The sequence below is a fragment of the Euleptes europaea genome, chromosome 3, assembly GCF_029931775.1.
Source record: "Euleptes europaea isolate rEulEur1 chromosome 3, rEulEur1.hap1, whole genome shotgun sequence".
Taxonomy (NCBI): domain Eukaryota; kingdom Metazoa; phylum Chordata; class Lepidosauria; order Squamata; family Sphaerodactylidae; genus Euleptes; species Euleptes europaea.
This window is the reverse complement of record NC_079314.1, coordinates 62,664,177-62,677,959: the sequence shown is the minus strand read 5'-3', so window position 1 is coordinate 62,677,959 and position 13,783 is coordinate 62,664,177. Positions and strand designations below refer to the sequence as shown.

Genomic DNA, 13,783 nt, shown 5'->3' with positions numbered 1-13,783 from the left:
ACCCTTGCGCCTTTAGTTCCTGGCGTCTGAGAGGAGAAAGATGTATCGTTTTCGTTCACGGGCATCCACGGGGTTTTCTGCCGCTGCTACAGCTTTACCTATCGCTTGCCTTCCTCAATCGTATCCGCTGCCTCGGTCCGGGAAGCCGGCCTCACAAAGACGTTTCTATAGTAAAAAGCGCTCCTGTCCTTCCATCGGCTGATTGTCACTGCCGCTCGAGAAACAGAGAGAGCGAGAGAGGGGAGACCAGGCCGGAGACCGAGATCCCGGTGCGGGAGCGCCAGGAGAAGCCGCGGGGAGCCATTGTCGGTACAGGCCGCAGCCATGCCCAAGTCGAGGCGGCGAGGAGGGGGCAACCCTCGCGGAGCATCAGGTGAGGGCCAGTGCGCGTGCTCCGATGGCGCGAGGCGTTCTGGGAATTATAGTTTCCGCGCCCGACGGTGGCCGAAAAGGATCTCGGGCCTCCTCATGTTATGCGAGGGGCGTTGGGAGGGGTGGGGATCTGTTGTGGTGGTGTCAGGGCGGGGCGGGGCTATTCCGACGTCTGCCGGAAAGACACAGTCTGGGCTCCACCCGGTCAAGCTTTAATTATGCCATTTCCGCTTTAGGGAACGCAGCCTCTGGCCCCAGTTTAGCCAGCTGTCAGACTAAAAGAGAATTGGCGATGGGTGGTGTAGCGTAGAGGTCTGGGTGAGCGAGTTATGAATCGGGAATCCCCCGGTTCGAATTTCACTTGCGTCATCCACTTCCTTGGTGATCTCAGAAGCAAGGGACGTCATCTCTCCTTGTCTCGTGTTAGCAATATAGGGATAATAACGCTTTTCTTGACACCTTGGGTTGTTGGGACGATGGTGACAAGATAACGCGAGTAGAGCAGTTGTAACCCTTTGTAGTGCTCTTCAAAAGTGAAAGGATGGAACTGTACCCATAAGATGCGTTGTTGGAGGGATAACTCTTGCTTTACTGTGTCATCATAAGAGTTATGGCAAAATAATATATATAGAATGGTGCAAACCCTTAAAAGGGATCTGTAGAATGCCACATTATGACTTTTCGGTCATTTTGTTGCACATTAATATGGTGGTGGCGTAGAAGTCTCAAACTTGCTAAGACAGCACAAAATGAGTGCATATCTGGGTATGGATGGTTCTGCTTTTGGGTTAGTAACTTTTAAAAAATACCAGTACTGGTAATTACAACAATCCTTTTAGACAGCTGAAATAGTCTGGCAGAGGCATACATCTGCAGTTTTTGTAAACTTGGAAAATTTACAAAAGATTTACGAACTTAGGTACCATTGTGTTACAAATTTATGAAGTACTGCTTGTAAATGCAACCGCTGTTTAAAACCTGTGTTAACTATTACTCTATGCTTTCTATTGAAGTACTATTAAACCATCTGTGCTTTTTAAAATATTATAGGAGAAAGCTGACAGCTGAAGGGTCATAATTGCTTAAATTTTCCACAGAAGCAAATGCTCTACTTGGTCCTCTTGCTGGTCAGAATGAAAATCATTATAATATTGTTGACGGATGCTATCAAATAGACAAAAGCAGCAACGTGTCTGTCAGCTGCTATGAAGAAGGAAACAGTGACAACTGGAAGCCTAAGCGGCCATATTCATTATTAGACACTTAGAAAATGTCAGTGTGGCATTAATACCTGGTTGTTGCTATGAATAGTACGAGTCCACATGAGACAGTGCAGAGCTTACTCATTGCAAGGGCATTTCAGTAAGACGAGTTCTAATCCACTGATTGTGTGTTGCAGTGTGTCACACTGGAAAGCTAATTCCAGGCACCTTCTCCAGGCCAGAATGTGTTTTCTCTCTTCCTGTAACCTAACTTTGATGTTGTATTTTCCTAGTCCGGCAAAACCCTCATTTGTGCTTAATCTTCTGTGCACTGTGGAAGGTTTAAAACTGCTTTATGCAGTTTAAGCTCAAATACTAAAATATGCGCATGTGTTGTATGTAGCATAGTAGCTAGTTGGAGGAGGCATATGACATCAGAAACAAGGGATCTTGAAAGAAACAACCTGTTTATCCCTTGCTCTCAGGCTGTATTATGACTAGGTATCAACATTCATAATGTGTGGTTTTAAAAAAAAGTTTATACCCTGGCAAGGCTGTCTTTTGGCCACAGACCTGGCAGGCAACGCAGTCTGAAAGGATGGGGAGCAGAAGGAACTGTGAGCAGCTGGAGCAATATGGTAGCGTCTGCTTCCTAATGATGCTGCATTCATCTTCTCTCAGTGGGATGCTTCTGGTTCTTCATACCATGTTTTGGGATATAATACTGGGAGGTTACAATAATTCCTGCCCTTATTAACGGTGTAGTTTGAAAGGTGGTCTACTGCTAAATCAAGCCAGAGTGCATTTCTGTGTCTTGCAGAAATACAAGGAAGCTGCCAACATTAATTGTGCCTGCAGCAACGTTCTAGTTTTATGATGTCAAAATGGGTCGATACAGCACTGCTTGAGACTCCATGTTAGACAACTGGCAATATTTCCCAGCCTTTCTTATCTGTTAAATTTCTCTCCCCTTAGGTGCCCAGCACAGAAACATGCAGCCTTTTAGTGATGAAGATGCATCGATTGAAACTATGAGCCACTGTAGTGGCTTCAGTGATCCGGCTAGCTTCACAGAGGATGGTATGTTGTGCCTTATCAAAAACCATAACAGAAATGAAGCAAGGAAGTTTGCCCCTTGGAAGTGATTTAATACAATGCAGTGTTAAAGTTAAAATAGTATACTACTTTGCAGTAATATAATATGCAAAATAGTATATTACATTATACTGTACTGCATCAGGACAGGCCATTTGCCACCCCCTTCTGCCTGATAATTCTAGATACCTTTTTCTTCATCTTTGTGACTACCTAAGGCTGAAGATCATCAAAAGCAAAAATGGATGTGGAAAACGTCTGCATTGTTCCACATGACTCTGGGTTCAGAGATGCATGGTGGAGTTGAGATGTGTAAATAGCTTGTTGTAGCTATCTAGCAGCACTGTTTTGATCTGCCTGTTCTTTAGATTTCCTAGAATCCTAGAGTTGGAAGGGACCACCAGGGTCATCTAGTCCAACCCCTTGCACAATGCAGGAAATTCACAGCTGCCTCCCCCCCCTTGATCCCTACTCCATGCCCAGACGATGACCATTAAAAAATCCTCCAGGATCCCTGGCCTATCTGGCCTGGAAGAAAATTGCTTCCTGACCCCAAAGTGATAATCAGTATTTCCCTGGGCATGTAAGTAAGGGGCATGAGATGGGGTCCCCACGAGCAGACACCAACACATCATGGCATTCCTAAAAGGGGTAACTCAAACTCACTCACCGGTCACTCACCGTTTTACTTCTTGGAGCCTTAATCTGGTGCTCAACGCACTCACCAAATCACCGTTTGAGCCGCTCCAAGAACTTTCATTAAAATACCTTCGCATTAAGGTATTGTTCCTGATCTCCATCACTTCAGCAAGACGCATTTCCGAAATGAGGGCCCTTTCCATACATAAGGGTCTCTGCGTCTTTCACAAGGACAAGGTGGTGCTGCTACCTGATCCCACCTTTACCCCAAAGGTCAATTCCAATTTCCATAGGTCACAAGAGATTAATTTACCATCCTTTTGTCCAAGACCCTCCTGCCAGGAACGCTCCTGGCATACACTTGACCTAAGGAGGGCAATACGTATCTTCATTGACAGAACGGTTAGTCTTAGACTATCAGACTTCATATTCATTGGGAATAACAATCCTAACAAGGGAAAGAGAATGTCGGTCGCGGCAATTAGCCATACCCTCAGGTTATGTATCCAAGAGGCTTACAGGGCCTCCGGCGTTCCCGTCCCTGAGGGCATCACTTCCCACTCATTGCGCAGTGCGGCCACCACAGCGGCGTTTGACAGACAGGCTCCGGTAGAAGATATTTGCCGGGCTGCCACATGGTCGTCTGTCTCAACATTTATTAAGCATTACAGAGTAAGTACGTGGGCCTCTGCCCAAGCAGCCTTCGGCCGAAGGGTGCTACAACAGGTGGCAGAGGAAGGCTCATAACCCACCCTCATGGGAGCTCTTGTAGGTCCCACAGCTCAAGACGCCTGAGCCTCAAAGGAGAATGGAGCCTTGATTACTTACTGTGAAGGCTCCTTCTCTCTTGAGGTGAAGGCGTCTTGCCCACCCTAGTCCCGTGCTATGTTATGAGCCACCTAGTCTTGTTCAGGAGACCCGATTCTTATCCCGGAACTGCTTTTGCAGCCTCATGGGTAGTGTCACATATTCTTTGGTTAAATTATACCATAGTTGATGTTATATGTGTTTTCTTGATTGTTTTTTATCGAGTGAGTTTTATTCCTGTTGTAGCTAGGCAAGACTGTAACTGAGGTCTGCAGGCTATTTTCCGCCAAAGGGGAGACAAGAAGTTCAAAATTGGTCCTGCCTACCCTGATGATGCAAGGAAATAACCCACAGCTCAAGACGCCTTTGCCTCAAGAGAGAAGGAGCCTTCACGATAAGTAATCAAGGCTCCAATCTCTGGTAGTAAACATCTCAACACCAGAATTTTCTTTTTTCATATTTGTATAGTGCCTGAAATTAACGAAGAAGCAACACAAGAAGAACTTGAGTACAAACTGAAGGGACTCATTGATCTAACACTGGAGAAGAGGTATAAGAAATCTGAAAAGATGAATTCAATAAGCCGTGTTTAAAACTGGGGTGCTGCTTCCTCATGAGTCATGGGCAGTATATAATTTTTCACTGACATTTTCTCATGTGACTCTTCTATGTCCCCAATAGTGCCAAGACAAGGCAGTCAGCTCTGGAAAGTCTTAAAAATGCCTTGACATCTAAAATACTATACGAGTTCATCTTGGAAAGGAGAATGACACTAACAGATAGCATTGAACGCTGCATAAAGAAAGGTAATGTATCCAAAAGCCTTCTAGAAAGTAGTGACATCCTTGTAGTGGGGGTTAATTGCTTTCAGGCTTAATTCTACAGTATTCCATTGTCTGTATAGGCAAGAGTGATGAGCAGCGTGCGGCAGCAGGACTGGCTTGTCTACTTTGTGTGCAGCTGGGCTCAGGGATTGAAAGCGAAGAGATCTTTAAGACCCTTGCACCAGTGCTGAAGAAAATCCTTTCTGATGGAGCAGCAAGTGTACAGGCAAGGCAGGCTGTAAGTAGAAAATGGGACAGTTGGCAGAAACCACGCACAGGTTTAAATAGCTGTTGACTTGGGTTTTAAACTCACATTTTTGAGGTTGGGGTGCTAAAATTCTTCCACTGGTGAAATATGGGGTTGGGTGCAATGACTGACAAGCTGAGTTAAGAAAGGTGCCCCAGAGGTGAGGCAACCAATGAAAGCAGTGCTCTAAATCCAGAAACGGGTTGTACTGATGGGTTAGGAGCTGACTGGGAGAAAATGAGGTAGAAAGATGGAGTTAGGTATTCGATTTTGAGTGTTTGTTTAAAAGAAGGGTTAAAATTTATCTCAAGTTGTATGTTCTTTTTAAGTAAACTTTGTTCTAGTTCTAAAAGAAACTTGTGCCTGTCAGTTTTGCTTCAGTGATTGTTCCAGGCATGAGTAGGTTTTTTAGTCAGGCCTAGGTTAGGCTGGAAGTTGAAATAGTAACAGGATAGGAAAATCCTGTGTGGAGTTACGGCTCTGGCTAGTTCCCTGGCCCTAGGATGTCAGTCACAGATTCCTGTCACATCTTCCTTCAGAGAATATACAGTACTGTGTTTTGTGACAGTCTTGAAATGGTGAATGAGCAATGTCTTCTCTTTATTGACCATTGTTTTGGGGTCACTGATAAGGGGTAATTTTTTTAGGTTGAAAAAGCCTTCAGTATTATTGTCAAAACAAATAATCCTTTGACTAGAGCTAGGGTCAGTCAGCAAGTGGTGAACGCTTAGAAGCAGAGTACGGCAGCTTCCTTTCATTACTTAAGCATCCAGGTCTGGCCAAGGTAAGAGCAAATTATTTGTTGACCCACTAATCTTCTCTAGCTGCTACAGTTTATAAATGTCCCTTTTTACTTTTCAATAGTCTTCTTAAAAGGTTGTGGCCAGCAGTGCTTAACTGAACTGTTAAATAAAAGTGCATATGTGAAGCAAAGTACATTAGATGTGCCTAAGAATTACAGTGCATTAAAGGTTAGATGACTGAGCAAATGTTAAATAGGACAGAGGAGTGTAAGGTGTAAGCTAGTTGTTAATCACACTGAGGGTTCAAAATGTCAAGTAAATGCCTAACAATAACACCTCAGTAAAATTCTTCTTTCTTTTGTTTAGTGTGCTACCTGTTTGGGAGTTTGTTGCTTTATTGCCACTGATGATATTACAGTAAGGAAACTTTTAAAAGTACATTTTGTTATTTTATGGAGAATTGCAGCATCCAGTTCAGCAACTTTCTTTGGCCTGTTCTTTAAAACCAGGAATTGTATTCAACTATGGAATGCCTGGAAAATATCTTCACCAAATCCTATCAGAAAGAAAGAAATTCAAATGGAATTTCCAGCACCCAGAACACAGTTCTTCATATCAGCGCCCTGTTGGCATGGACCCTTCTGTTGACCATCTGCCCAATGAATGAAGTGAAGAAAAAGCTTGAAATGTGTGTATTGTGTTCCCTTGGAACCCATCCTGGGAGTGGTGCTTTGGGCAGAGCAACCCTAAGCACAGTTATACCCTTTTAAGCTCATTGCAAGTCCTTGGGCCCAGAAGGGTGTGACCCTGCTTAGGACTGCACTGTCTTATTTGTGTGTGTGCTTATCACATAACTCCTTTCTTTCATATGAGTTAGAGACTCCTTTTCTTTCCCCTAGGCATTTGCATAAATGTCCTCTTCTGTTGTCCTGTGATGATGTAAACATGAGGATTGCTGCTGGGGAAACACTGGCCCTTCTCTTTGAACTAGCAAGAGAAACAGATGCGGTAGGTTAAAAAACAACATACCAAAGAGATTAATTGGCAGTGTTTGGATTTGCTGTGTGTTAATATTATTTGAAGCATTTGTTGCATTCCGATGAATAAATCAACATATGACTGGTATAGAGTTTTTAAATAGGTATATTATTTAACGGAATTGTTCTTCTAGCTGTAAATGGATTCCACCTCCCTGGATCATTTTAGACCTTCTGTCTGGGAACTCAGGCATATAACTTTCCATCATAGCAGTAAAACAGTGTTTTGCAGAACGCAAAATAGTGTTAAACGGTAGCAGGTAGCCTTGGCTTTTGTGCCCTCTTGAATATGGAAGGTGCAGCAATATAAGCCTGTAGTGTGGTGCCCCTTGATGTCCCCATTGCGACTGACCTCTTAACTTTCCCCTCATGTTGTACTGGGGATCTGTGTCCATCATTGGCTGCATTCTGGAGGGCTGCTGCGCAAAGACAAAGGCCATTTATGCATGAGAGGTTTGCCTTGGATTTGCCACTCTTTAGATGCACATTTTCCCCATCCAAATTCCCAAAACTCTGCGGGGGTGCTTACTGTTGAGTTTTGATAATTTGGATGGGGAAAATGTGCATCTAAAGAGCAGCAAATCCAAGGAAAAATCTCCCATGCATAAATGGCCAAAGAAAATCTGCTCCGATGATGGAAACGCCTTCTGTTGGAGGAACTCATCTGTGGGATTCAGTTAAGCCACTATTCCAGTCTATGAATCTGAGCTATAGACATTTAATTTTGAAGTGCATAAATATTCAGGTCTTCAGTCATTTATGTAGTGTTGTGACTGAGGTTAATGATCTCTGACCTCTGCATCAGTTCCTGGACATTTTACACTGTCCTTGCTTGAGTAACAAATTACTCCTCATCCTACTCATTGTTTCAAGCCTACATACAGTTCTTGCTAATAAATCTGTTACCTTAATCAGAGAAGGAGCTGACATAGCATTACTCATGTTCATGTGATAAATAAGTTGGACAGTCTAGAAGGGCACTGGGGTTGTGTGGGAGGAGAGTGTGTGTAACCAGGAAAGGGGAAGAAATTAAAAGGTGCTCAATGCTGCTTCTTGAAATCAGTGTAAACTGCGAGGTAATGGGAACACATTTGCTGGCTCACTTCCACTAGTCATATATGGGGTAAGGACCAGCTTTACAAAAACTGCCAAACTCAGGATGCTTTTAAGAGCTGTTAATATTAGACCAGTTAAACAGATGACTGTGTCCTATGTGTCATTAGAATATGTCAATAAAAACAACTGCAAGGCTACTTTTGCTTAAAGTGCAACCTCATTTAGAAATTTATTTCATTGATATTAAATTTGATATCTTCACAAACTATTTTTTTAAACTAGTTATGTGTAAACTATGTACCACGAAACACAAACACATGTATGTAACAAATTTCTTTTTGTATTTCTTTCTTTTTTGTGACTGCTTTCCCCTTCCCTGTACTTCCCTTTCCCCCTCCCTTCTATATTAAAATAAATAAATAAAATTGAGGGGGGGGATTAATTTCAAAAAGTAGCATCCTATTTTGAGGGAAGGCTCAAAGGAGCTGTTTACTCTTAACTTGTGAAAGCTGCAGATTTTCAATGTGGTCAACCTTGATCTCTGATTTCTGAATAATAGTATGTTGTACTGCAGTATAATGACTTTAAAATAAATGAAACCTGAGCTAGGAATAATAAGTAATGAAACCAGTTCAAGAGTTCTGGCTTTCTGAAACTTGTGCCCAACTGTGAAATGGTGTTGTAGATAACTGTGGCTTCCTTTTTCTTGTGCTAGGATTTCTTTTATGAAGATATGGAGCCTCTAACACAGAAATTGAGGGCTCTGGCTACAGATGGGAACAAGCACCGTGCCAAGGTAGACAAAAGAAAACAGCGATCTGTCTTCAGAGATGTCTTGCGAGCTGTGGAGGTAAATACCAATGGAGTGTGTACTGGGCAAAACAGACCTCATATTTCAAAATGCTGGTGCAATTTGGAAAGCTGACTTTTAGTGAGGCCTGCGGCTCATTTGCCTAGATGTGGAGCACAGCTGGACCCCAACTGTGCTTTCCTCGTGTTAGTAGTATCTTTTGTGTGGAGATGAGATGATGAAATTTGGTCAGTTTCACTGTGGAAACAAACTCAGGACTGGCTTTGTTTTGTGCAAACAACAAAGTACCATCAGAAGGCAAATGATATAAGAATGCAGGCCAAATCATGTCATTATGTGGAGTTTATTATTTAACTTTAAAATGGGAAGAGATAGGGGCCTGTGTGTAATGACATCTGCTTGGATAATGGGAATCTCTTCCCCCTCTCAGCAGGCTGTGAGAGCCCTTTGAAATTTTGTTCCTGGGGGCTTGGCAGACCTCCAAGAACAGCACTGGGGGCCAAGTGAGGGTGTCTAGTGAGAGGAGAGAATCTCTGAAAATGCCTGCCCCTTCCAAGATGGAAACGCTGTTCTGGTTTTTGAACCAGTCCATTGGATACAAGCAATAGAAGCTTCAGAACATTGTTATTGTCTAGTTGTCGTTTTCCCCTGGCATAATCTTTAAATCTGACTTTAAAAATAAGAAATCTTTAAGATTTTGAATTGCATTTTATAAGCAGAAATATTTTAATGTGCTTTTCCAAATGCCGTGACTACTTGAGATCTAGTCCTAGCTTTGATGTATTCGGTCCAGTTTTACATAGCCTTTATTGGTTGAAATTGTGTTTTTGGGCACAATCTAACATGCTAGCTTCGTCCTATAAGCCAATAATGTTTAAAGTCCAAAGTACCTGGGGAGGCACCCTCTCTCATATGACATGTACACACATTGTGAATCAAGGTCTGTCAACAAGGCTTACCTCAAAGTATTTTAGTTTGGTAGCCTCTAGGAGCAGGACCCTCTCAGTAGCAAGCCTATCTTTGTGTAATGCCCTCTCAAGAGCTCTGTCATTTACATTATTTCAGAGGCAGATTAAGATGTTTTAGTCTCAGCTTTTGGGGGTGAGGCTTTGGTTGGTGTAATTTAGCTGTTCTGGAGGATTGTCACCCTACTCGCTCTTTGCATGGGTTTTTAGTTTTTCCTTTTATATGCTGTAAACTACCTTAAAAGTCAGTTTTATATGCTGTAAAAAAGGCAAATTCTATGCTGGCCATATTTAGATGAGGAATAGAGACTAAAACTGCTGATATCATACTGCCCTTGTACAAATCTATGGTGAGACAACACTTGGAATACTGTGTACAGTTCTGGTCACCACACCTAAAAAAGGATATTACAGAGCTTGAGAAGGTTCAGAAAAGAGCAACCAAAATGATTAGGGGACTAGAGCAACTGTCCTATGGGGACCGGTTAGGACGCTTAGGGCTGTTTAGCTTGGAAAGAAGGCGGCTAAGGGGAGACATGATAGAGGTCTATAAAATTATGCATGGTTTGGAGAGAGTGGACAGGGAGAAGTTTTTCTCCCTCTCCCATAATACTAGAGCACGGGGTCATCTGCTAAAGCTGGAGGGCGAGCGATTCAAAACAGATAAAAGGAAGTATTTTTTCACAACGCATAGTTAAATTGTGGAACTCCCTGCCCCAGGATGTGGTGATAGCTGCCAGCTTGGAGGGCTTTAAGAGGGGAGTAAACATATTCATGGAGGAGAGGGGTATTCATGGCTATTAGTTAGAATGGATACTAGTCATGCTGCATACCTATTCTCTCTAGTATCAGAGGAGCATGCCTATTATTTTGGGTGCAGTGGAACACAGGAAGGATGGTGCTGCTGCAGTCGTCTTGTTTGTATCTTCCTAGAGGCACCTGGTTGGCCACTGTGTGAACAGACTGCTGGACTTGATGGGCCTTGGTCTGATCCAGCAGGGCCTTTCTTATGTTCTTATGTTCAGTGCAGGAAGGCGATATGCAATATGGTAAATACTGTTTTTAGCATCCAGTGGTAACCTTGCTGAATGTGCAGAAGACTCCTCTTCTGTCCAGACAGATTTGTGGTCTGATAGTGTTCTTGGCACAGATAAGTCCCAGCTTGATAGGCTGGATCCTGTAGGCCGCAAATGGAGTGCTGTTCATAGGTAGTGGCTCTTCAACAGCCTGCCATGTCACACTGGTGGGTTGTGGTGGGGAAAAGATACCAGCAGAAGTTCTTCCGTCATTCCTTGCACAAGGCGGCTAGTATAGTGTTTCTGTTGCTCTTTAGCAATGGTTCTTATGTAGCTGCTTTCTGAAACCAAGTTTTTATATTGCTGTTTGATTATTTTTGCAGGAGCACGACTTCCCTACAGAGACGGTCAAATTTGGACCTGAGCGCATGTACATTGATTGCTGGGTTAAAAAACAAACCTATGATACTTTCAAGGAAATTCTGGGAACAGGGATGCAATATCACTTGCAGGTAAACAGATAGATAAAATGATTTTATATTGTCTTCCCTCTTGTGTCTGTTTCATAACTCTGAATGTGTTGGAGATTCTGCTCATCTCCTTCAAGAGTTCTCTACAGTTTCAGTAATAACTTTAACTTTGAGAAATTCCATACTGAAATGTAAATGCATTCTGTGCCCTCTGCCCTTCCTTTCTTTGTGTGGTTAGAGTCCACACTGATCTACTTTAAAACCTTGGGCTACAGTAGAGTAAGAGCTAGAAATGAGTTCTGATGTTTCCCTCTTCCAGTCTTAGCAGGAAAATCCTGGACTTTATCCAGGGAAGCAGGGTGGGATATTAGCTTACTAGCTGTCACTGAAGACAGTTGATGTAATATTTGAACAGCTAATGATTTGATGTTTTATGCAGTCCAATGAGCTTCTTCGGAATGTCTTTGAACTGGGGCCTCCACTGATGCTTGACGAGGCAACTCTTAAAACCATGAAGATACCCCGTTTTGAAAGGGTAAGCTAGTTTACCTGCTTTTCTTAGCAGGCTTCCTTTCTCCCTTGTAATTTGCCACGTATCTGGGATACATAGCAGCTCCTAGCAGTGGCACAAGCAAAGCTAGCAACGTGCCATGTGCTGCTCAGCACAGGGTAAAGCAAGTGAACTCAGGTTCTTTCCCCTCCCCCACCTTCATAATAGGCAGTGCACGTGAAGAAGTATGAAACCAGCAGCAGTGCAAGCAGTGGGGATGGCGTGGGGGGAGGAAGAAAGACCATTATCACTTCTAAACTATCTTAGAGTTAAGAATCTAAGGAAACATCCTTGTAAAAGTCACTGCACTGCTGGCATCAACATTATCCAACTTTAGGTGCCAGGTGAAGATACTTTAGTTGTTGTTCAGGTGCTTCGATTTTTTCTTTTGTCTGTGGGAAGGTTGTTGGTTCGTATTTGTATGTTCTCCTTTTTTGTTCACATAACATTCTAAATTGCCTTGAGCCACCTGTGAATGTGATTCATGAAGACGAGAAGTACTGTCCGTCTTTGGGGTGTGAATGAAGTTGTCTGATAAAATGCTAACATTAGGTTAACTGGCTTGTTTAATCGGTATTTCTCTCCTCCCTTTATAGCACCTGTACAACTCTGCAGCATTCAAAGCAAGGACCAAGGCCAGAAGCAAATGCCGTGATAAAAGAACAGATGTTGGCGAAGCATTCTAGACCAGTGCTTCAAGACCTCTTGCTTGATTTCTTTAAATCTAATTGTTTAAGTGAAATTATTGCTTTGTTTAAAACTGTCTTAGGTGTCTTGCACATGCAGAGGAAATTGCTGTGGTGTAGATTACTGAATAGATGGACGTGTGCTGTGAGTTGAACAGAGTGCAGGGAGGGAAATATAAAAATGGGGGAGGGAGGGAAATACAAAAATGGGGGAGGGAAGCTTCAAGGTGGGGTAAGGCTGGCTCATGGATTTGGCATTCTTGCAATGTGTCAGTCATGTGGTGCTGGGGACTATTTTGATTCAGCTCACTATTTTTACCACTAAGGAAATAGGTGAAAGCTGTTAGGAAAGCTATTCCGCAGAGTAAATATGTCTTTGGGCCAAGCTGCTATTTAGAGAGGTTAATGAAACTTTTTAAATCATACAGTGACTTTATACCATGTAGGGCTCCTAAAGCTCTGCTTAAGAGCACTTAAAATGAAGTAGTGTATAAAATTATTTAAAGGTCAATGTTATGTTAAATCTTGGATAATAAAGTCTTTCTCTGAAAACGGCTTTTGCTCAAAACTTTGAATGAGTTCATGTAAAAGAGGCTGGTCGTGTTTGATACAAATAGCTATGAAGGGATTTACACTTTAAGGCCTAGTAGAACCTTTGAGATTTAAATATACAAAATGTGTTAGTCTGCTCTTTGATGCTCCTCCTGAGCAGGCAGAGGGATTTCTTAAGGTGGGGCTGGAGTTGACATACCCTGAGTTTGGGCAGCGAGAGTGGCAGGTGGGAAGGGAAGTGTGAGTGGGGGGGGTGGGAGGGGCACTCTGTCTCCCCTCAAAACCTGGAATTGGTCTTGCCTCATGGCAGACTAAGGATTCGTGGCATTGCAGGGCCCATTGCCGCCTTTGGTCCAGTTGCCTGGTGGCCTACACTTTGTGCTGTACAGTTTCTACCATGCTGCTTCTTGAAAGACAAACTAGCCAGTCTGGACTGTGTGCTTTATTAGTTATACTTTCTCAAATGTTACTTCTAAATTTAAAATACATCCAGTTTTCTACATTCTATAAATGTGCAGTTTTTAATATAAATATGAACACATAAAAATATACACATTAGAAGTTGGATAAATATCACAACTAAAACAGCTGCATATGTTCACATAGCCCTGTCTCCTGCCCTTCCAAAAGTTGTGTGTGCGTTAAGAGCCAGGCCTCACTTGTTACTGATGGGAGTCAGCCAAGCAAATGTTGGCAGGGAATTTCGCTGTT

At 42.8% G+C, this 13,783-nt stretch overlaps 1 protein-coding gene across 2 annotated transcripts; it reads left to right on the top strand.

Moving 5' to 3' along the window:
* The first annotated feature begins 254 nt into the window (after positions 1-254).
* IFRD1 (interferon related developmental regulator 1) lies at positions 255-12,534 on the top strand. Of its 2 annotated transcripts, XM_056845987.1 has the most exons (12): positions 255-373; positions 2,550-2,654; positions 4,584-4,665; positions 4,797-4,921; positions 5,020-5,177; positions 6,296-6,346; positions 6,439-6,617; positions 6,829-6,937; positions 8,738-8,872; positions 11,198-11,326; positions 11,724-11,819; positions 12,431-12,534. In XM_056845987.1, the coding sequence occupies exons 1-12, from the start codon at positions 325-327 to the stop codon at positions 12,518-12,520; spliced, it is 1,308 nt and encodes a 435-aa protein (XP_056701965.1). In that variant the 5' UTR covers positions 255-324; the 3' UTR covers positions 12,521-12,534. The 2 variants fall into 2 exon arrangements, with proteins under 2 accessions (XP_056701965.1, XP_056701966.1); XM_056845988.1 differs by lacking the exon at positions 6,296-6,346.
* The last annotated feature ends 1,249 nt before the right edge of the window (positions 12,535-13,783 follow it).

Bases quoted from the DNA above. Each gene is read 5' to 3' on its own strand.
- IFRD1 (XM_056845987.1), top strand. From the start codon at position 325: ATGCCCAAGTCGAGGCGGCGAGGAGGGGGCAACCCTCGCGGAGCATCA. The intron at 374-2,549 runs GTGAGGGCCAGT...CTCTCCCCTTAG, and splicing joins CAACCCTCGCGGAGCATCAG to GTGCCCAGCACAGAAACATG. The intron at 2,655-4,583 runs GTATGTTGTGCC...ATATTTGTATAG, and splicing joins GGCTAGCTTCACAGAGGATG to TGCCTGAAATTAACGAAGAA.